The sequence below is a fragment of the Oncorhynchus mykiss genome, chromosome 2 (genome assembly GCF_013265735.2).
Source record: "Oncorhynchus mykiss isolate Arlee chromosome 2, USDA_OmykA_1.1, whole genome shotgun sequence".
In the NCBI taxonomy this organism is placed as follows: Eukaryota; Metazoa; Chordata; class Actinopteri; order Salmoniformes; family Salmonidae; genus Oncorhynchus; species Oncorhynchus mykiss.
This window is the reverse complement of record NC_048566.1, coordinates 13,397,944-13,423,260: the sequence shown is the minus strand read 5'-3', so window position 1 is coordinate 13,423,260 and position 25,317 is coordinate 13,397,944. Positions and strand designations below refer to the sequence as shown.

The window sequence follows — 25,317 nt, the reverse complement described above, 5'->3', positions numbered from 1 at the left end:
AGTATTAATATATCTTCTGTTCTGACCACTAAACCCATCTGAACCAGTATTAATATATCTCCTGTCCTGACCACTAAACCCATCTGAAACAGTATTAATATATCTCCTGTCCTGACCACTAAACCCATCTGAAACAGTATTAATATATCTCCTGTCCTGACCACTAAACCCAACTGAAACAGTATTAATATATCTCCTGTCCTGACCACTAAACACATCTGAAACAGTATTAATATACAGGTATCTCCTGTCCTGACCACTAAACCCATCTGAACCAGTATTAATATATCTCCTGTTCTGACCACTAAACCCATCTGAACCAGTATTAATATATCTCCTGTCCTGACCACTAAACCCATCTGAACCAGTATTAATATATCTCCTGTCCTGACCACTAAACACATCTGAACCAGTATTAATATATCTCCTGTTCTGACCACTAAACCCATCTGAACCAGTATTAATATATATCCTGTCCTGACCACTAAACCCATCTGAAACAGTATTAATATATCTCCTGTCCTGACCACTAAACCCATCTGAAACAGTATTAATATATCTCCTGTTCTGACCACTAAACCCATCTGAAACAGTATTAATATATCTTCTGTTCTGACCACTAAACCCATCTGAAACAGTATTAATATATATCCTGTCCTGACCACTAAACCCATCTGAACCAGTATTAATATATCTCCTGTCCTGACCACTAAACCCATCTGAAACAGTATTAATATATCTCCTGTTCTGACCACTAAACCCATCTGAAACAGTATTAATATAGCTCCTGTCCTGACCACTAAACCCAACTGAACCAGTATTAATATAGCTCCTGTCCTGACCACTAAACCCATCTGAAACAGTATTAATATATCTCCTGTTCTGACCACTAAACCCATCTGAAACAGTATTAATATATCTTCTGTTCTGACCACCAAACCCAACTGAAACAGTATTAATATATATCCTGTCCTGACCACTAAACCCATCTGAACCAGTATTAATATATCTCCTGTCCTGACCACTAAACCCATCTGAAACAGTATTAATATATCTCCTGTTCTGACCACTAAACCCATCTGAAACAGTATTAATATAGCTCCTGTCCTGACCACTAAACCCATCTGAAACAGTATTAATATATTTCCTGTCCTGACCACTAAACCCATCTGAAACAGTATTAATATATATCCTGTCCTGACCACTAAACCCATCTGAAACAGTATTAATATACAGGTATCTCCTGTCCTGACCACTAAACCCAACTGAAACAGTATTAATATATCTCCTGTTCTGATCACTAAACCCATCTGAAACAGTATTAATATATCTCCTGTCCTGACCACTAAACCCATCTGAAACAGTATTAATATATATCCTGTTCTGACCACTAAACCCATCTGAAACAATATTAATATATCTCCTGTTCTGACCACTAAACCCATCTGAAACAGTATTAATATATCTTCTGTTCTGACCACTAAACCCATCTGAACCAGTATTAATATATCTCCTGTCCTGACCACTAAACCCATCTGAAACAGTATTAATATATCTCCTGTCCTGACCACTAAACCCATCTGAAACAGTATTAATATATCTCCTGTCCTGACCACTAAACCCAACTGAAACAGTATTAATATATCTCCTGTCCTGACCACTAAACACATCTGAAACAGTATTAATATACAGGTATCTCCTGTCCTGACCACTAAACCCATCTGAACCAGTATTAATATATCTCCTGTTCTGACCACTAAACCCATCTGAACCAGTATTAATATATCTCCTGTCCTGACCACTAAACCCATCTGAACCAGTATTAATATATCTCCTGTCCTGACCACTAAACACATCTGAACCAGTATTAATATATCTCCTGTTCTGACCACTAAACCCATCTGAAACAGTATTAATATATCTTCTGTTCTGACCACTAAACCCATCTGAAACAGTATTAATATATCTTCTGTTCTGACCACTAAACCCATCTGAAACAGTATTAATATATATCCTGTCCTGACCACTAAACCCATCTGAAACAGTATTAATATATCTCCTGTCCTGACCACTAAACCCATCTGAAACATTATTAATATATCTCCTGTCCTGACCACTAAACCCATCTGAAACAGTATTAATATATCTTCTGTTCTGACCACTAAACCCATCTGAACCAGTATTAATATATCTCCTGTTCTGACCACTAAACCCAACTGAAACAGTATTAATATATCTCCTGTCCTGACCACTAAACCCATCTGAACCAGTATTAATATATCTCCTGTCCTGACCACTAAACCCAACTGAAACAGTATTAATATATCTCCTGTCCTGACCACTACACCCATCTGAAACAGTGTTAATATATCTCCTGTCCTGACCACTAAACCCAACTGAAACAGTATTAATATATCTCCTGTTCTGATCACTAAACCCAACTGAAACAGTATTAATATATCTCCTGTTCTGACCACTAAACCCATCTGAACCAGTATTAATATATCTCCTGTCCTGACCACTAAACCCATCTGAACCAGTATTAATATATATCCTGTCCTGACCACTAAACCCATCTGAAACAGTATTAATATACAGGTATCTCCTGTCCTGACCACTAAACCCATCTGAACCAGTATTAATATATCTCCTGTTCTGACCACTAAACCCATCTGAAACAGTATTAATATATCTCCTGTCCTGACCACTAAACCCATCTGAAACAGTATTAATATATCTCCTGTCCTGACCACTAAACACATCTGAACCAGTATTAATATATCTCCTGTTCTGACCACTAAACCCATCTGAAACAGTATTAATATATCTTCTGTCCTGACCACTAAACCCATCTGAACCAGTATTAATATATCTCCTGTTCTGACCACTAAACCCATCTGAAACAGTATTAATATATCTCCTGTCCTGACCACTAAATCCAACTGAAACAGTATTAATATATCTCCTGTTCTGACCACTAAACCCATCTGAACCAGTATTAATATATCTCCTGTCCTGACCACTAAACCCAACTGAAACAGCATTAATATATCTCCTGTCCTGACCACTAAACCCAACTGAACCAGTATTATGCGACACTCCCTCCTCTCTCCCATTCTATCCAGTAGGTTCAGACATTGCTGTCTTGCAATATGCTGCCTTTGAGTTCTAAGAAGAGTGACGATGTTGGCCTGACCACTGCGTTCTGGAGGCACCTCTGAGAGGGAAGAAGAGTGTAGAGTCAGTTGACTGGACTAGCGTTGGCATTGCCCTGCTGCCTATCTTGTCCTGCTGTCTCCCAGGTCCAGCCTTACATCCAGCCATGCATGTGTCCTACAGCTTCTGCACAGTTTGGTCAGTCTCTATCCTGCTCCACTAATGGAAATTGATTGCCACTTAGCGAGGGCCTAGTTGTGCTGAGGGATCAAGTGACGTCAGCGCAGGTCCTGCTGTGCGCTGGGAACCAGTTGAGAGAGGCTTTCTGACAGTAAACCAACCAGGGTGATGTTTGAGGCAAAGCACGGTCACACCATGTCTGGTCTTCTCCCTTCTGAAATCATACAGTGGACAGTACATGGTGTCTCTCCACTCAACCACAGGAAGTCATAGAAGATGACAAGGTGACAGAGTCCTGTGACTTAAAGGTGTCAGAATGAATGTGACAAGATTAGCTTTTTCATCAGTAGAAGAGAGAGGAAAGAACTGGTGTCTGTGGATAGACAGTATGGTGGATAGACAGTGTTGTGGATAGACAGTATGGTGGATAGACAGTATGGTGGATAGACAGTGTGGTGGATAGACAGTATGGTGGATAGACAGTGTGGTGGGTAGATAGTATGGTGGATAGACAGTATGGTGGATAGACAGTGTGGTGGATAAACAGTATGGTGGTTAGACAGTATGGTGGATAGACAGTGTGGTGGATAGACAGTGTGGTGGATAGACAGTATGGTGGATAGACAGTATGGTGGATAGACAGTGTGGTGGGTAGATAGTATGGTGGATAGACAGTATGGTGGATAGACAGTGTGGTGGATAGACAGTGTGGTGGATAAACAGTATGGTGGTTAGACAGTATGGTGGATAGACAGTTTGGTGGATAGACATTGTGGTGGATAGACAGTATGGTGGATAGACAGTGTGGTGGATAGACAGTGTGGTGGATAGACAGTATGGTGGATAGACAGTGTGGTGGATAGACAGTATGGTGGATAGACAGTGTGGTGGATAGACAGTATGGTGGATAGACAGTATTGTGGATAGACATTATGGTGGATAGACAGTACGGTGGGTAGACAGTATGGTGGATAGACAGTGTGGTGGATTGACAGTTTGGTGGGTAGACAGTATGGGGGATAGACAGTGTGGTGGATAGACATTATGGTGGATAGACAGTATGATGCATACAGTCTGTGGTTATCAGTCCCAGACACTGTCACAGAGAAAGAGGAAGACAGACTCAAGTCTGGCTTTGTGGCTCTGAGCTCCAACATCACATTGGCTCAGGGCCCCCCCTCCCTGATGAGTAGTGACAAAGTGTGTGTGGAGGGGGGGGGGATTAAAACCAAAGTGAGTGTCAGCGCTGAGGGGGACATGTGTTGGGAGGGAGGGGGGTGGCCGAGGGTTATGATATCTCCAAAACCTTCTGTCGGGTGCCATCTACTCTTTCAATCCTAAACCCACAGCCCAACTCACCCACCCACCCAGGGCCACAACACATCTCCCAACAGCGATGCCATATAGCTGAAATCTAATCCTTTGTAAACACTTTAAATCACCCAAATTTATCATGTTTATGCAATGACCATTTCTGTTTTTGAATTGTTATTCCTGTCTGAAAGCACAAATAAGTATTCTTATAAACCCATTTTCTAAATACATGTATTAATCTTTTTCCTGACTGGCTGTCTGACCATTAGCTTACCAGCTAGATAACGAACAGATATCTGCCTTGTCTCAATTCAAACAGGCCTTTTGATTGTTCTACGGCAGCGTTTCTCAAACTCGGTCCTCGGGACCCCCAGGGCTGCACGTTTTAGTTTTTGCTCCTAACACTACACATCTTATTCAAGTGATCAAAGCTTGATGATTAGTTGATCATTTCATCATCAATCAGCTGTGTAGTGTTAGGGCAGAAACTAAAACGTGCCCACCTGGGGGTCCCCAGGACCCAGTTAGGGAAACCCTGTTCTAAGGAGTGTGTATGGCTCCCCCAAGGTTCAGAAAACTAAAACGTGCCCCCCTGGGGGTCCCCAGGACCCAGTTAGGGAAACCCTGTTCTAAGGAGTGTGTATGGCTCCACCAAGGTTCAGAAAACTAAAATCACGAGAGACAGCGAGCGGTATGTTGACTCACTGAGGCACATTTATGTACGAAAGTTTAACAATATTTTAATTTAGTCTTTTGTACGCCCAATAAAACATTTAACTTTATGGGGAGGATGGCTGTCATGTCGTCACACTGTCCCACGATAGACGGTCCCGTGGGGGTTGTGTCATAGGCCCACAGCTGTGCCCCATTTGGCAACTGGCTGCCCCGGACCTGAACTCACAGTGCCACCATGCCACCTGGGGAGGGTTAAGATGGTGACACTTTACTGGTGACCTCTTACAAACCTAGGGCCATATAAAATCTGTGAAGCGGAGAAAGTGGACGGAATCACCGAATCCAGAGATTTAAACATAATTCAATGATGTTCAAACATTTATTGAACTTAGTAGGATATCAATTACATTTGCCCAAGTGTATCATAAGAAATGAACAGACTGCATCAGTGATTCGTTTTTCCTGCAACTTCCTGAATAGGCAACGAGAAATCCCCCTGTCTGCGTATGTGAGGTGAGCACATCTACCTCTTTGTGTAGCGGTTAGCGATGATGCTTATGAAAACAGTCTTCTGGTAGATGGAAAGGCTTTCCCAAAAAACTTCTCAATTAAATGTTAACTACAAAGTAGCCTTTGCTGACCTGACAGAACGATTTAATTATTATTTCCATAAATCCAGTGGCTATTTGTTTAGCAAACTCTACCATCATATGTGTGCTACAAAAACACGATAAACAACAGCCTCTTGCTAGGTGTACACTTGAATTTAAGGGTAACTATATCCAAAAATCTAATCTTCTCAAATTTTTCCCAGACCTTATAAGTGGTCTCCTGATGTGGTTTTAGGATTGTTGTGGACAGACACAAAGCCGTGTCTGACCTTAATCCAATTAGCTGTTGTGTTGTCACTGGGTGCTGCCTGTTCAGTCTATTGCCTTTGTCCTGGGATGTGTTTGGTGGTGGGGTGGGGGCGGGGGCGGGGGACGTCAGATTAATAACACAAGTTATTAACAACACGGAACAGGAGGGAGTTTGTGTCTAGGAAGGGTTGGGGGTTGGGGCTTATTGTGCACATTGTGATTAGTCCAGCATGTTCCGGACCGGTTGTGTCCTTCAAGAATTGATGGCCTCCTGCCCTATCTGCACCCTGCAGCATTATTGGATGACTGCCTTTGTTTCTATTTTAGTGACTTCATGCCTGCTAGCTCCGCCTTTACACCATACAGCCTCACACATCACATGGGGGACATCCTTTGTATCTCTCTCACAGTTTTCAGGGACACAGAATACACTATTACAGTTCATACAGTTCATTCTGTTGAAGTTGACATCTGTATTGGAGTCTTAGCTTTCTGTTCAACATCTCCATCTATCTACTGTGTCTATCTGAAACATCTCCATCTATCTATTGTCTATCTGAAACATCTCCATCTATCTACTGTGTCTATCTCAAACATCTCCATCTATCTACTGTGTCTATCTGAAACATCTCCATCTGTCTATTGTGTCTATCTGAAACATCTCCATCTGTCCATTGCGTCTATCTGAAACATCTCAATCTGTCCATTGTGTCTATCTGAAACATCTGTCTATTGTGTCATCTGAAACATCTGTCTATTGTGTCAACTGAAACATCTGTCCAATGTGTCTACCTGAAACATCTGTCCAATATGTATATCTGAAGCATCTGTCTATTGTGTCTATCTGAAACATCTCCATCTGTCCATTGCGTCTATCTGAAACATCTCAATCTGTCCATTGTGTCTATCTGAAACATCTGTCTATTGTGTCATCTGAAACATCTGTCTATTGTGTCAACTGAAACATCTGTCCAATGTGTCTACCTGAAACATCTGTCCAATATGTCTATCTGAAGCATCTGTCTATTGTGTCTATCTGAAACATCGCCATCTGTCCATTGTGTCTATCTGAAACATCGCCATCTGTCCATTGTGTCTATCTGAAGCATCGCCATCTGTCCATTGTCTATCTCAAACATCTGAAACATCTGTCCATTGTGTCTATCTGAAACATCTGAAACATCTGTCTATTGTGTCTCTGAAACATCTGTCCATTGTGTCTATCTGAAACATCGCCATCTGTCCATTGTCTATCTGAAACATCGCCATCTGTCCATTGTGTCTATCTCAAACATCTGAAACATCTGTCTATTGTGTCTATCTGAAACATCGCCATCTGTCCATTGTGTCTATCTGAAACATCTGAAACATCTGTCTATTGTGTCTATCTGAAACATCTGCCCATTGTGTCTATCTGAAACATCTGTCCATTGTGTCTATCTGCAGGTGAAGGATGAGAAGAAGATCCAGGAGGTGGTTGACCTGACGGATTACGAGCGTTCTGAGGAGCTCCGCAAGGCCAAGAGCCGCAGCAAGAAGAACCACAGCAAGTTCACCCTGCTGCGCTCCAGAACCCCAGGCAACACGGTGGGTCCACAGGAAGTGTCCACAAGAACCCAGATCTAGAACCTTGGAAAGAGCAAACCTGTACCTCAAAGTACTGTACCACAATAGCAACACAATCAATACTTACATCTTAAATACACTGTTGAGATGAGTTTCACGGTACTGTAGCCAGATATTAACATAGTCAGATCAGTTACAGCAGCCAGATTGATTGACAGGCTGATTGACACTCACCTGACTCGGCTCGCCAGACCGGGCCACCACCCTGTACACCCTGTCCTTAGTCATTAGCCATGATCCCCTTTGACTCTACTTAGCTCCTCCCACCTCTGTCTCTGCCCAGAGACACTGTCCTCCCTCCCTCTGTTCCCTCCCTCCCCCTGTTCCCTCCCTCCCCCTGTTCCCTCCCTCCCCCTGTTCCATCCCTTTCACAGGGACATTGTGTTCCAGACTAGCCACACCTCCAACTCCTACATCCAGTATATGATCACCAACGCTGATGGACAGACTAACTTGAGAAACAGAGTGAAAGTGTCAAATTCCCCATGCTTGTAGACCATTTGAAATCTGACAGTTTGCCAGTCCAGTTCACCTTTAAAACATGGAAAGGCTCTTCTGGTGAGGCACACACACACTCACACACACGCACACATACACCATCTGCAGGATCTCCCAGAACCCTCAGAGCAGCAGGAGGATAGGGTATCATGTTGGGTTGTCAGGGGAGGAAGCTTGTGTTTCAGCACACAGACAGACACAGACTGAGAGAGATTCTCAGAGTCTCCACACAGCTGCAGTTTCCTGTAGCCTCAGTGGGAGAAAGAGCACCATATGGTCATATCTGTGTGTGAATGTGTGCGTGAGTGATATGGGTTTCTGGAATGGTACCTATATGAAAGGTATCCCTTACAGATGGTTGACTGAGAATCATGCATGTTAGGATTTTCAACACTCCCTTCATTCTCAGTTACACAATATTGTGCAAGGCCCTGGCTTCTTACATCCCCTCTCTCTCGTTTGTGTCTGTCAGGTCCCTAACCTGGTGTTCCTGGCTGTTAGTCCAGAGGAGAAGGAGTCCTGGATAAACGCCTTAAATGGAGCAATCACCAGATCCAAGAACAGCATCCTGGATGAGGTAAGACACACACCCCTGTGCACCTCCACTCTCCTTCTCCTCTCTCTCTCTTATAAACAACACTTCATCTGTCACATGGCCAATTGCAAGAGGATATCTTACTGAATGCACTTTTGAGGAATGGAATCCATTGACCCGCCCCTCATTCACACACACCCTCATGACCCGACACTAAACTCCCACAGCATGTTGACATGTATAAAGTGCTTCAGAAATAGAAGGAACTGTTATCGTATCTTCCATTCTATCTTAAACTGGTTTCCTGATGAGGGCATTTTCTGGGTTTCAGTCTAGTGTAGTGTAGATGAAATGACCTCTATAAAGAAGACAGACAGGTGGTGACAGCTGTGACAGTCTTCTAGCTGAGGCAGCTGATCAAAGGATTCCCTCTCTGTTTGGGGATGATGGGATGGATCCTTCATCCCTCCTTCTCACTGCAGGTCAATCGCCCTGATGACATCAATAGACAGACGGTAGGGGAGCAGCTTGATGTGAAATAACATGTACACACACTAAAACACACATATACATACACACACACACACTTCTGAGCTTTTATGCACTTAACGCATCGTGTCAACATCACCCTTATATAAGGCCACAACACACACATTTGACATAGTCCACAACACACACACATGGATGGACACATGCACACACACACTGACGCACAAAAGCGCACGCACGCACGCACACACACACACACGGACCCTATCACACAGCTATAGATGGTCCAAACTGTACAGGTCCCTATCACACAGCTATAGATGGCCCAAACTGTACATGTCCTTATCACACAGCTATAGATGGCCCAAACTGTACAAGTCCCTATCACACAGCTATAGATGGCCCAAACTGTACAAGTCCCTATCACACAGCTATAGATGGTCCAAACTGTACATGTCCCTATCACACAGCTATAGATGGCCCAAACTGTACAAGTCCCTATCACACAGCTATAGATGGCCCAAACTGTACAAGTCCCTATCACACAGCTATAGATGGTCCAAACTGTACAAGTCCCTATCACACAGCTATAGATGGCCCAAACTGTACAGGTCCCTATCACACAGCTATAGATGGCCCAAACTGTACAGGTCCCTATCGCACAGCTATAGATGGCCCAAACTGTACAGGTCCTTATCACACAGCTATAGATGGCCCAAACTGTACAAGTCCCTATCACACAGCTATAGATGGCCCAAACTGTACAGGTCCCTATCACACAACTATAGATGGCCCAAACTGTACAGGTCCTTATCACACAGCTATAGATGGCCCAAACTGTACAGGTCCCTATCACACAGCTATAGATGGCCCAAACTGTACAGGTCCCTATCACACAGCTATAGATGGCCCAAACTGTACAGGTCCCTATCACACAGCTATAGATGGCCCAAACAGTACAGGTCCCTATCACACAGCTATAGATGGCCCAAACTGTACATGTCCCTATCACACAGCTATAGATGGCCCAAACAGTACATGTCCCTATCACACAGCTATAGATGGCCCAAACTGTACATGTCCCTATCACACAGCTATAGATGGCCCAAACTGTACAGGTCCCTATCACACAGCTATAGATGGCCCAAACTGTACATGTCCCTATCACACAGCTATAGATGGCCCAAACTGTACAGGTCCCTATCACACAGCTATAGATGGCCCAAACTGTACATGTCCCTATCACACAGCTACAGATGGCAGAAGCACTCTCACAAAGACTATCCAAATCCATGTCATCACTGTTAAAGAAACAGAACGAATACAACATGGAGCTACTTTCACGTAAAATAAAATACATTTAGAGGACAACTGGTCAGGCGTGTGGATGGACTCGGAACAACAGCACCAGCACTGTGAGAGATATCAATTACCTCCAGGGCTCCAGTGTCTCTGCTGCTCAATGGCCTGATGACATCAGAGACGGGATTCACTCTTCCACCAGGATGGTGTTTCATTGCTCTCAACTGTAGGGTTATCGCAGGTGGAGTCCTACATGATGGTACACACGTACTGTAGATCTATGTTGATAAACCTGCATTGAATTGCAATGCAACATTGGTTGAAAGTGTTTTATACACATAATGTATGAATGTGTACAATAGCAACGCTAGTTAAATACACCCTTATTTTAATTTTAATTTTAATTGAACCTTTATTTATCCTGGTAGGCTAGTTGAGAACAAGTTCTCATTTACAACTGCGACCTGGCCAAGATAAAGCATAGCAGTGTGAACAGACAACACAGAGTTACACATGGAGTAAACAATTAACAAGTCAATAACACAATAGAACAAATCTATATACAGTGTGTGCAAATGAGGTAAGATATGGGAGGTAAGGCAATAAATAGGCCGTAGTGGCGAAATAATTACAATTTAGCAATTAAACACTGGAGTGATAGATGTGCAGAAGATTAATGTGCAAGTAGAGATACTGGGGTGCAAAGGAGCAAAAAAATGGGGATGGGGATGAGGTAGTTCGATGGGCTATTTACAGATGGGCCGTGTACAGTGCAATGATCTGTGAGCTGCTCTGACAGCTGATGGTTAAAGTTAGTGAGGGAGATATGAGTCTCCAGCTTCAGTGATTTTTGAAATTCGTTCCAGTCATTGGCAGCACAGAACTGGGAGTTTATTTACAATGACGGCCTACACCGGCCAAACCCGGACGACGCTGGGCCAATTGTGCACCGCCTTATGGGACTCTCAATCACAGCTGGTTGTGATGCAGCCTGGATAGCTAACCTAGTGCTCTTAACTACACACATATGCTGGTCATCTCCATCTTTTCTCGTTCCACCTGATAATGTAATGGTTAAAAGCTTTCAGATCCAATTGACAATTATGACATTGATATTAGACATAAAATCCCAGCGAATAAAATATGACATGTTGCTTAGTCCCACTAGCCAGTGAATAAACTACACTCCAGCTGAACTCACTTCATCAGTGGAGACGGTTTTATCACCAGATGACAGTGCAGACGTGTTGGTCATCAGTGTAGCTATAGGTTAGCTATAGGTTAGCTATAGGTTAGCTATAGGTTAGCTATAGGTTAGCTATAGGTTAGCTATAGGTTAGCTATAGGTTAGCTATAGGGCTGAACTCACTTCATCAGTGGAGACGGTGTTATCACCAGATGACAGTGCAGACGTGTAGCTATATGTTAGCTATAGGTTAGCTATAGGTTAGCTATAGGGCTGAACTCACTTCATCAGTGGAAAGTGTTATCACTAGTTAACAGTGCAGATGTTTTGGTTGTCAGTGTAGCTATAGGTTAGCTATAGGTTATCTATAGGTTAGCGGCCTGTTTCCAAAGGCCTTATGCATTTGTGGCCCATTTGGCCCAGTGAATCTCATGCCTGTAGATAATCAATCCATGATTAGGTCTATAATACTGATCAATAAACTACCCAACACACTCCGACACAAACACAGCCCTTGGGCTAATGTGAAAGCATGTCAATCCCCTCACTCCACATGTGACTGTTCCATTATCTATCTCTCTCTCTCTCTCTCCCTCTATTTCTCCTTTATCTCCCTCTCTCTCTCCTTTATCTCTCACCCTCTCCCTCTCTCTCGCTCTCTTTCATCTTTCTTTTTTTCTTGCTTTCTTTCAGGTCATGGTTGAGGATGAAAACCTTCTGTCCCATCTCACACGGGACAGGGCTAAGATCCCTCACACACGGCGCCTGCCTACACGAGGACACATCATGGCTGTGGTAGGTATCCTGCTTCTCCTGGCCTGTCTTGTCTTAGCCCTTCTTATTATCACAACGGCTGGTTGGAGACAATACCAACTCTGTCAATTGAGCTTTAATTCAATGAGTCAGTTGGACATGTTGGATCAAACTACTTTCAACTGGAATTTTTCATTAGTTTAATCCAATTCATTTCCTAACTTAACTAAATCACAATGGGTCTTACCCTGATCTCAGTGTTTCTTATGGTGTCTAATATCACTAACAGACTGTTTCTCCTTGCTCCGTATCCAGGCCTCCACTTCTACCTCTGACGGCATGTTGACCCTTGACCTGATCCAGGAGGAGGACAGCCCCAGCACAGACGGCCAGGACACCTGTGACAAGAGCTTCCGGGCCAACCTGGACAAATCCACTCAGCTCGACTGCCTCAGGTCCAAAACAGAGGGTGCCATCAGTAGCATCTGTCTAACACCTCCCACAGAGGTCACTGGGAAGTCCCAGAGCCTGCCGCGCGATACCGGGGTCACCTGGGACGATAAACAGCAACTTCAGATGGGGAAGTCCTGCACTCCTCAGCCAGGCAAGAGGCTCACACCGGCCGAGAAAAGCCGCTGCGCCTCCATGGACGAGATCCTCTCACACTCCGGGACACAGGCCACCAAACCCAGGACATCCATCCCCCGCTCTGCCACCTCTGCCCCCCCGGGCAACCTGCCGCCCATCAGCCAGCTGCAGGACCTAATCGCTCAGAAGCTGGAGAGAACTCAGGAGCTGCTGATGCAGGTGCAGGGGGCGAAGGGGGAGGAGGTGGAGCGGGGGAAGGGGAAAGGGAAGGACTCGCCAGGTTCCAAGGGCTCCAAGGGTTCCTCGGACGGGGCCCGGGCGGAGGCAGAGAGGCTGCTGAAGGAGGCAGCGTCCACATGGGGTCAGGCCAAGGATGTTCTAGAGGAGGTGAAGGAGCTGAGGGCGCTCTACCGTCAGCTGGACTCACTGCCCACCACCCCTGCCTCCCTCTCACCCCTCACACCCTCCAACAGCGGCAAGCAGACTGACTACAGGAAGAGCATGATGTGACCGTCAGAGAACTCAACACAGACTGGACTATGAATCCCTGAGCAAAAAAACAACTCAACATGCAAAGCCACAATATTGTTAAATATGTCTGTTTCTCTCCTTCTGCGTTCTTTCACTTTATTGATGCTGTGACAAAGTGAGGACATTCAGTTGCCCAACGACGTCCCCTGTGCTTGACCACTGTGCCCTTACATGTCTGCTTGGTGAAGGGTGTGGGGGGCAAAGGGAAGGGGCCGATCTAGGGACTCAGGTACATGTTGGCCAGGGAGTCTCTCTGTATTGACCTGCTGATGAAAGACCTTGTGATGCTGCAGTGTCGGGGGTTGTTTTCCTCCGCGTTGGTTGTCAAAGAGGGGATGTTGCAAGGTTTGGGCGGGGAATCAGAAGGGCTCTGCTCTCCAGGGACAGACACACAGTGGTTGAGGATGACTCAGATTACAGGAAGGGAAACATGGTGTCCAGACCAGCCCGTATGTTGGGAATGTCAATGTTTTCCTTTTTCTGTTACACAACACACTGGAAGGTTCCCAACGAACACCACTCTAAAAACCAACAGCAGCCCACTGTACAGTGCAGCATTCTCCCTCCCTCCCTCCGTCTGCTGCTCTGGGAATGGAGCTCAGTGGACTCCTCATCTCTGCTGGTCCATTATGATTCACAGGGACAAGGGGAACCAGTTCACATAGTCAGAACTCACTGGCGTTCCATAGGGTGTTTCTGTCTGTTCCATGAGCCATATGATACAGTCAAAATGGAGGACGTCTGTCTGGGTTGTCTTGTTACTAGATGGTACATACTAGGACAGGGCTGTTCCTTTCCTGTAGGCCTACAGCCAGTTGTCTTCAGCCAGTTGCCACTGCAGCCATTGATTCTCATGCTGCTGTAGAGCCATGGAGCCGGGATGGCGTCTGTGTGTGTCTGGTGTGAGTGGTGATGATCATGCTACTGTAGAGCCATGGAGCCGGGATGGCGTCTGTGTGTGTCTGGTGTGAGTGGTGATGATCATGCTACTGTAGAGCCATGGAGCCGGGATGGCGTATGTGTGTGTCTGGTGTGAGTGGTGATTATCATGCTACTGTAGAGCCATGGAGCCGGGATGGCGTCTGTGTGTGTCTGGTGTGAGTGGTGATTATCATGCTACTGTAGAGCCATGGAGCCGGGATGGCGTCTGTGTGTGTCTAGTGTGAGGGGTGATTATCATGCTACTGTAGAGCCATGGAGCCGGGATGACGTCTGTGTGTGTCTGGTGTGAGTGGTGATTATCATGCTACTGTAGCGCCATGGAGCCGGGATGGCGTCTGTGTGTGTCTGGTGTGAGTGGTGATTATCATGCTACTGTAGAGCCATGGAGCCGGGATGGCGTCTGTGTGTGTCTGGTATGAGTGGGAGGCATGACATAGAGGTCAGATGCAGTACTGAGGAGAGGAACCACTTGTAAGTGATTTGCTAAAATCGTAATAATAACAGAATTGCACTATGAAGGAAGGCTGTAAAACAAGAGGATGAAACTGGTGGGTGGAAACTGGAGAGAACAGATGTGTCTAATATGGCTTTTCATTCTGTTCTACATATTTGTTACGACAATCTAGTGTGTCTAGAAACATACAGGCTGCATAGTTCCAACGCCTTGATACCTAAGACAGTCGCTCAACTCGCTACTCTTTGAAAATCTGAGCTTCTCAAAGGTACAATGTGTGTAAACAATGCTGTTGATGAACGCATCCCTCCGGCTAGCTAACAGTGATGCTAACGCTTGACCTCTGACCTCCCTGGCCTACTTAAGGACTTATAGGGTTTATGGCAGAGAAGAGAGCTATGCAACATAGCACGAACACACACAACCACAATGAGAGAGAGAGAGAGAGAGAGAGAGAGAGAGAGAGCGGCCAATGGACTGCGTCGCCCGATCAAAACATCCAGTGCGTCTCTCCAGAGCACCCCGCCTTGTTTTATAGTCAGTAGCTACATATGTTATGTGTTTGCACAGTGCTGTGGAAATGGTTCGCTCTGGACTGTCAGACAGACAACAAAAACAGTGTTATGATTATGTTGTTATCATTGTTTGTGTTTTTTATTTGTTTAAAATGCTTTTGTAGGATGATTTAAGGCACGCTTTAGAGAAGAAAATGGCTGTGGCATTCTAGAACGTTCAGGCTCTTAGAATGCTCAACTGGAAACTCTGCATATTGTAGTGTTACTCTGTTTGTTCAACCAACAACCACAACCCAATAACAGAAGTCAAAAATCATAAACGTTGAAGTTGGATATGGACATAAAAGAGGGTGAGGTGAGAAAGGTATGTTAGAAAGAACACAACAGGAAACATTTAACTGAGTAGGCCATAAACAATATTTTTACTAGTACGTCTATTATTGTTGTTGTTATTTCGTTTTATCTGGGATGGAGTACTATCTTGTGTGAGGCTGAACACAAAACCTAACGTTTGTGCAATCCTGAAAAGATTGATATGACCGCCGATGCACTGTACATACTCTGAGCAGTTTGAATCATCCCAAAGGATGTTGCTGTATTTTCTTATTGCGTTGCATTATGATGGAGTCGGAAGTGGCTTTGCTCTGAAGTTCATCTCTTCTGGACTGTCAAAGTACTTGAGACATAACCACTTGTGCAATTATAACAATCAGCCTAATTCAGACAACCAGTGTTCTACATTGAATGTTTGCTTTTTTAAGTCAAAACCTAGCCGAGAATTGTAATAAAAAGATTTTTGTATGTCCATTCAGAAGAATACCCTACTGGAATATAGGGCTGGTTTTCATAGGAAATGCTGAGGTAGGAAGTGATTGATCCAAGCGTTGTTTTTATGGCAGCAATAATACCATCTTCAAGCTATGCCAAAGATAATATGGCTGTACAAGGAAATAAAACTATTCCCATTGAAATACTTTGATAATGTAAATAAGGATGTTTCATATTTTCTAGTTGACAATGTGAATGTCAGCCTACTTGTTCTGACAACCATACCACATGCTTGGTCACACCAACTCCAACCTTAATAATCCATCAAACACCAAGTCAATTTACCCTCTTCTACAGCTGGCAATGCATTCTGGGATATAATAATAATATAATATATGCCATTTGGCAGACCCCTTTATCAAAAGCAATTTACAGTCATGCATGCATCCATTTTATGTATGGGTGGCCCCTGGATTCGAACCCTCAGGTATGGCAGTACAAGCACCATGCTCTACCACCTGAGCCATACAGGACCAGGATACAGGATCTGTGGCCACAAGTTGTGAAATCCAGCCAATGTTGGCCACACATGGTCACACACAAACGCAAAACATTCAATCATGACTGTTTTCTTATTTCTGTAAGGTGAAATGTCTTCCTTCGTTTTATGTATGACATGTTATGTTGTCATATTTTCAGTTTCCTTTCCAATTCTGTTCACCAAATGTGGGTCTGTCACCAAAACAGTAGCTACCGCAGCCTTAAATACCAAGAGGAATGTAGGAAAGTTACTCAGCAACTACAATGATTGTCCCCCAGCTATTTACAAAATCCTAATTCTTGTGCATTATGGATGAGATAAAGATTGTACCATAGGAATACAATAGCAGAGTACGAGCTAGGTGGATTACTAGATGGGAATGGAGAAGGCATTGTACACAGACTCAGAGGTTGAAATCCTGCTCCCTCAGGGTTCCATTTTAATAAATTGTGCTAAACAAAAGAAATGGAGGATTTACTTTCTCTTCATTTTTGACCAAATCTGTTCAAGAGCATTTGAAACTTCACTCACACTCTCTGCCAGTCTGTAGAAACTGTACATGCACACATACACACACACGCACACACACACACACACACACACACACAAACACAGGAATGATTCCATGCATGTGTGCACCTCACACCATGTGGCGGGAGCTGCCTGCTAGTCCGACACAGACAGACAGAGAGCTGGGCCTACGGCATGACGGACTGTGTGTTATCATCCTCCTGTGTTGTCACTACTAAAGACAGTACAGAGATGATGGCACCTCCTTAAAACTGGGAGAGAGATCCTGACAGTGATTTTCAATGAGACACAAAAATACACCACAGAAATAAAGAAGCCAGAACACAGCCGAGGGAAGTCTACTGTGAGAATAGAATACATCCAATACATCCTCTACCCAATGCACACTTAAATATGCATAAATATTACCCTGTCTTTCTCTCGCTCTGTCTCTCTCTCTCTCTTTCTGTCTTTTGTTCTCTCTCTCATTCTCTTGCTCTCTCTCTGTCTCTCTTTCTCAACTCGCGCACTCTTTCTCGCTCACTCTCTGTCTCTCTCTCTCTCGCTGTCTCTCTCTTTCTCTCTCTGTCTCTCTCTCGCTGTCTCTCTCTCTCACTGTCTCTCTCTTTCTCTCTCTGTCTCTCTCTCGCTGTCTCTCCCTCTCCCTCTCTCTCTCTCTCTCTCTCTCTCTCTCTCTCGGTCTGTGGAGATCCTGACACTCCATAGGGCAGAATCCCTCCCAGAGGGCAGCAGGCCCCTGTGGCCTCCATGCCAAGCCCTGCTCATTAAACACATGAGAGAGGTCCCTCTGCCTCCTCAAATTAGGACTGACGCTGCTCTGCTCCGTGACTAACTACAGTCACACTCCAGATGTCAACACTTCATCCAACAGCGCAACAGACAGGAAGAAGCTTGCTGTCACCACGAGTCTAATGGGTGTATATGATTTTATGAGCGACACTCTGCGTTGACTTACACATTGAGGAAGAAAAGCATCTCATGGTCACCTCAAGCATCATTGAGGTATTTGTTGAGCACACGTGTTACCGTCATTGTAGGCCGTCATTGTAAATAAGAATTTGTTCTTAACCTCTCTGGGATATTCGGGACGGTAGCGTCCCACCCCGCCAACAGCCTGTGAAAGTGCAGGGCGCCAAATTCAAAACAACAAAAATCTCATAATTAAAATTCCTCAAGCATACAAGTATTTTACACCATTTTAAAGATAAAATTCTCGTTAATCCAGCCACAGTGTCTGATTTCACAAAGGCTTTACAGTGAAAGTACCACAAATTATTATGTTAGGTCACCACCAAGTCACAGAAAAACACAGCCATTTTTCCAGCCAAAGAGAGGAGTCACAAAAAGCAGAAATATAGATAAAATTAATCACTAACCTTTGATGATCTTCATCAGATGACACTCATAAAACTTAATGTTACACAATACATGTATGTTTTGTTCGATAAAGTGCAAATTTACATCAATTGGCGTGTAATGTTCAGTAGTTCCAAAACATGCGGTGATTTTGCAGAGAGCCACATCAATTTACAGAAATACTCATAATAAACATTGATAAAAGATACAACTATCATGCATGAAATTATAGATACACTACTCCTTAATGCAACCGCTGTGTCAGATTTCAAATAAACTTTACGGAAAAAGCAAACCATGCAATAATCTGAGTACGGCGCTCAGAGACCAAAACAGCCAAAGAGATATCCGCCATGTTGTGGAGTCAACATTAGTCAGAAATAGCATTATAAATATTCACTTACCTTTGATGATCTTCATCAGAATGCCCTCCCAGGAATCCCAGCTCCACAATAAATGTTTGATTTGTTCGATAAAGTTCATATATGTCCAACTACCTCCTTTTGTTAGGAAGTTTGGTAAACAAATCCAAACGCGTGTGCAAATCCAGCCGAAAGGTCGGACGAAAAATCCCAAAAGTTATATTACAGGTCGTAGAAACATGTCAAACAAAGTATAGAATCAATCTTTAGGATGTTTTTATCAGAAATCTTCAATAATGTTCCAACCGGAGAATTCCTTTGTCTGTAGAAAAGCAAGCTAACTCTCACGTGAACGCGCGTCACGAGCTCGTGGCAATCTGCCAGACACCTGGCTCAATCCCCTCTCATTCGGCTCCCCTTCACAGTAGAAGCATCAAACAAAGTTCTAAAGATAGTTGGCATTTAGTGGAAGCGTTAGGAAGTGCATTATGACCCATATCCCACTCTTTGATAGGCTATGAGTTGAAAACCTACAAACCTCAGATTTCCCAATTCCTGGTTGGATTTTTCTCAGGTTTTCCCCTGCCATATGAGTTCTGTTATACTCACAGACATCATTCAAACACTTTTAGATACTCAGAGTGTTTCCTATCCAAATATATACAGTGCCTTGCGAAAGTATTCGGCCCCCTTGAACTTTGCGACCTTTTGCCACATTTCAGGCTTCAAACATAAAGATATAAAACTGTATTTTTTTGTGAAGAATCAACAACAAGTGGGACACAATCATGAAGTGGAACGACATTTATTGGATATTTCAAACTTTTTTAACAAATCAAAAACTGAAAAATTGGGCATGCAAAATTATTCAGCCCCCTTAAGTTAATACTTTGTAGCGCCACCTTTTGCTGCGATTACAGCTGTAGGTCGCTTGGGGTATGTCTCTATCAGTTTTGCACATCGAGAGACTGACATTTTTTTCTCATTCCTCCTTGCAAAACAGCTCGTGCTCAGTGAGGTTGGATGGAGAGCATTTGTGAACAGCAGTTTTCAGTTCTTTCCACAGATTCTCGATTGGATTCAGGTCTGGACTTTGACTTGGCCATTCTAACACCTGGATATGTTTATTTTTGAACCATTCCATTGTAGATTTTGCTTTATGTTTTGGATCATTGTCTTGTTGGAAGACAAATCTCCATCCCAGTCTCAGGTCTTTTGCAGACTCCATCAGGTTTTCTTCCAGAATGGTCCTGTATTTGGCTCCATCCATCTTCCCATCAATTTTAACCATCTTCCCTGTCCCTGCTGAAGAAAAGCAGGCCCAAACCATGATGCTGCCACCACCATGTTTGACAGTGGGGATGGTGTGTTCAGCTGTGTTGCTTTTACGCCAAACATAACGTTTTGCATTGTTGCCAAAAGTTCAATTTTGGTTTCATCTGACCAGAGCACCTTCTTCCACATGTTTGGTGTGTCTCCCAGGTGGCTTGTGGCAAACTTTAAACGACACTTTTTATGGATATCTTTAAGAAATGGCTTTCTTCTTGCCACTCTTCCATAAAGGCCAGATTTGTGCAATATACGACTGATTGTTGTCCTGTGGACAGAGTCTCCCACCTCAGCTGTAGATCTCTGCAGTTCATCCAGAGTGATCATGGGCCTCTTGGCTGCATCTCTGATCAGTCTTCTCCTTGTATGAGCTGAAAGTTTAGAGGGACGGCCAGGTCTTGGTAGATTTGCAGTGGTCTGATACTCCTTCCATTTCAATATTATCGCTTGTACAGTGCTCCTTGGGATGTTTAAAGCTTGGGAAATCTTTTTGTATCCAAATCCGGCTTTAAACTTCTTCACAACAGTATCTCGGACCTGCCTGGTGTGTTCCTTGTTCTTCATGATGCTCTCTGCGCTTTTAACAGACCTCTGAGACTATCACAGTGCAGGTGCATTTATACGGAGACTTGATTACACACAGGTGGATTGTATTTATCATCATTAGTCATTTAGGTCAACATTGGATCATTCAGAGATCCTCACTGAACTTCTGGAGAGAGTTTGCTGCACTGAAAGTAAAGGGGCTGAATAATTTTGCACGCCCAATTTTTCAGTTTTTGATTTGTTAAAAAAGTTTGAAATATCCAATAAATGTCGTTCCACTTCATGATTGTGCACCACTTGTTGTTGATTCTTCACAAAAAAATACAGTTTTATATCTTTATGTTTGAAGCCTGAAATGTGGCAAAAGGTCGCAAAGTTCAAGGGGGCCGAATACTTTCGCAAGGCACTGTATGCATATATATTATATTATATGCATATTCTTGCTTTTATGGCTGAGTAGCAGGCAGTTTACTCTGGGCACCTTATTCATCCAAGCTACTCAATACGGCCCCCTGGTCACCAAGGAGTTAATTAACTGACTTGCCTAGTTAAATAAAGGTTCAATAAAAAATATATATATATTGAAAAAATATATATAAACTCAGCAAAAAAATAAACGTCCTCTCACTGTCAACTGTGTTTATTTTCAGCAAACTTAACAACTGAGACATAAACTGAACAAGTTCCACAGACATGTGACTAACAGAAGTGGAATAATGTGTCCCTGAACAAAGCGGGGGTCAAAATCCAAAGTAACAGTCGTTATCGGGTGTGGCCACCAGCTGCATTAAGTACTGCAGTGATTCTCCTCCTCAAGGGCTGCACCAGATTTGCCCGTTCAAGCTGTGAGATGTTACCCCACTCTTCCACCAAGGCACCAGCAAGTTCCCGGACATTTCTGGGGAGAATGGCCCTAGCCCTCACCCTCCGATCCAACAGGTCCCAGATGTGCTCAATAGGATTGAGGTCCGGGCTCTTCGCTGGCCATGGCAGAACACTGACATTCCTGTCTTGCAGGAAATCAGGCACAGAACGAGCAGTATGGCTGGTGGCATTGTCATGCTGGAGGGTAATGTCAGGATGAGCCTGCAGGAAGGTTACCACATGAGGGAGTAGGATTTATTCCCTGTAACGCACAGCATTAAGATTGCCTGCAATGATAACAAGCTCAGTCCGATGAAGCTGTGACACATCGCCACAAACCATAACCGACCCTCCACCTCCAAATCGATCCCGCTCCAGAGTACAAGCCTCAGTGTAATGCTCATTCCTTTGACGATAAACGCGAATCCAACCATCACACCCGGTGAGACAAAAACGCGACTTGTCAGTGCTGTCTGGTCAAGCGACGGTGGGTTTGTGCCCATAGGCGACATTGTTGCCGGTGATGTCTGGTGAGGACCTGCCTTACAACAGGCCTACAACCCCTCAGTCCAGCCTCTCTCAGCCTATTGCGGACAGTCTGAGCACTGACGGAGGGATTGTGCGTTCCTGGTGTAACTCGTTCGGGTGTACCGATCCTGTGCAGGTGTTGTTATGCGTGGTCTGCCACTGCGAGGATGGTCAGCTGTCCATCCTGTATCCCTGTAGCGCTGTCTTAGGCGTCTCACAGTACGGACATTGCAATTTATTGCCTTGGCCACATCTGCAGTCCTCATGCCTCCTTGAAGCATGCTTAACCCTGGGCATCTTTCTTTTGGTGTTTTTCAAAGTCAGTAGAAAGGCCTCTTTAGTGTCCTAAGTTTTCATAACTGTTACCTTAATTGCCGTCTGTAAGCTGTTAGTTTCTTAACAACCGTTCCACAGGTGCATGTTCATTAATTGCTTCTGGTTCATTGAACAAGCCTGGGAAACAGGGTTTAAACCCTTTACAATGAAGATCCTGTGAAGTTATTTGGATTTTTATGAATTATCTTTGAAAGTCAGGGTCCTGAAAAGGGAAGTTTCTTTTTTCATGGGTAACATAGTAAAGGTAAATCTGTCTCCCTCCATTAAGTATGATATGTTACATTTCGTATGGTATGTATTCATTTGTGGATGTCAATAATCGATTTTATATGATATGTTACAAATTCCAATTGATTGTGGCTAACCTAGGTGGCTGTCGTTAGCTAGTCTTGCGGTTACGGTTAAACGGTAGGTAGCATAAACGTAACAACATGTAACATGTGGATTTGCATTAGTACACACATCAAAAGTTCCAATGCCAAGTTACACATCACTGTAAAAACAGTTATTACATAAAACCGTTCAGAATTCCGAAAAATACCGTAGTCTTGTCGGAAATAGTTTTTCTGGGGTGTGATGTAATATGGAGGATCTGGCAAGCAGGCCTATTCCCTATAATATAAACAGAAATAACTTCAAATATAGAACTTAGTTTGCACTCATGACTACTCGTTTCAATAAAATAAAATCAGCCAATTTACAAGCAAATAGTTTATTAATTTATTTTGACAAATCAACTTGCAAGGTTACAAGCCAACTAGCCTGCTAACGTTAGACCTACTAGCCTGCTAACATTAGCCCTACCAGCCTGCTAACATTAGTCCTACTAGCCTGCAAATGCTACATTAGCACTGAATGAGTCACCCAGCTGCTTTCAACACCTAGCTTGCAGCTACATTAAAGTAAACCAACGTTTTGGAAATATATAATGCCATCTAACTGTCACGCCCGGATCTGTTTCACCTGTCCTTGTGCTTGTCTCCACTCCCCTCCACGTGTCGCCCATCTTCCCAATTATCCCCTGTGTATTTATACCTGTGTTCTCTGTCTGTTCGTTGCCAGTTCGTCTTGTTTGTCAAGCTTATCAGCGTTTTTCCTGTCTACTCCTGTTTTTCCCAGTCTCTCATTTTCTCATCCTCCTGGTTTTTCACCCTTGTCTGTCCCTGACCCTGAGCCTACCTGTCGTCCTGTCGTTTGCCTGCCCCTGTGGTTACAATAAACATGGTTACTTCACAAAGTCTGCACTTGGGTCTTACCTTGATACCTGATACTAACCAGTTACATGCAGTTATCTTAGCCAGAAAGCTAGCCAATGTTAGCTATTTAGCCAACTTGCTATTAGCCTAGCCAGCCTAGCCAACCACCACGGTTATGGTCTGCAAGCTAGAGCCCAACTACAGTAGACCAGCTTGAACACAACTAACACAACACAACTAAAATATAATCGCAGATTAAAAGCAAAGAGAGAGCAGAGATTTACAGATTGATGGCTCAGGCCCATTCGATGGTAAAACTTTTAAAAGAGTGCAGGCTGAGTTAGATACCAAAGCGAGGGGAGCTTGGGGCTTCACCAGGCCGAGGGAGAGTCAGGGACATCCAATAGCTATATAGAGAGAAAAATCAAAAGCAAATAGATTTTGCTAAGGTGGAAAAAGTTACAAAACGCCCGTAGCCTACTTCACAGAGAACATGCCGAAAAGTTGACAAAACAAAAAGGAGAACAGGCACGGTACTACACAATTAGAGCCAGCATGTATGACTTTCTCTTTCGTTTTGAGCCCACAGCAAGACGACACCAGAGCCTGCCGTGCTAACGGGTTCCCACTAGATAAAACAGCCACAAAGTCTGTGAACAGCATGAGATGTGGGTAACGTTAGCGAGCTTGAGCTAGCTACCGCGCTAGCATACAAACTCGGTAGCACTGAGTAGATCCTCCATATGACGTTGAGAAATAGTTAATTGAGGGTAGTTAAGAAGATATCCAGAAACAAATGAATAAATATGTAATAACCCAAAAACATAACTATGTTTGTATAGGTAACCAGATCATGGCTACAACTAAGTTACTAAGTCTTTGAGCACACTGTGTTGTTACATTGATGTCATTCATACTACCCTTTAAGGTTAGAATTAAGATTAGGGTAGGAGTTACGTTAAAGGGTTAAGGTTATCATTAGGGGAAGGGTTAGCTAAGTAGTTGCAAAGTAGCTAAACATTAGTAAGTAGTTGCAAAGTTGTTAACTAGCTAAAGTTGTCTGTGATGAGATTCGATATGCAACCTTTGGGTTGCTAGACATTCGCGTTATACGCCAAACCATCCACCAATCTCCTTTTGTTTTTGCCTTAAGTAACCTTCTGTATTATGTTACAATACCAAACATAACATATCATACTAACTTGAGTAAGCCAAATTTACATTTACTATTTTACGTTTAGTCTATGAGATCAGGCTGGTGTTACCCCCAATTAACATTAGGGTTCAGTGAGTATAAATTATGAGCAAGAAAAAGGAAGATGAAGAATGTCTACAACACAAGTGCCTCTTCCTGAT

The 25,317-nt window shown here is 43.6% G+C and overlaps 1 protein-coding gene across 1 annotated transcript in view; it reads left to right on the top strand.

Moving 5' to 3' along the window:
- Nucleotides 1-17,379, top strand: part of LOC118937745 (pleckstrin homology domain-containing family O member 1-like) — a 47,783-nt gene extending 30,404 nt beyond the window's left edge. The window contains exons 3-6 of the mRNA XM_036938437.1: nt 7,632-7,772; nt 8,782-8,886; nt 12,515-12,616; nt 12,890-17,379. Coding sequence (XP_036794332.1) covers nt 7,632-7,772; nt 8,782-8,886; nt 12,515-12,616; nt 12,890-13,672 — 1,131 coding nt within the window. The 3' untranslated portion in view covers nt 13,673-17,379. The remainder of the gene's footprint in view (nt 1-7,631; nt 7,773-8,781; nt 8,887-12,514; nt 12,617-12,889) is intronic.
- The last annotated feature ends 7,938 nt before the right edge of the window (nt 17,380-25,317 follow it).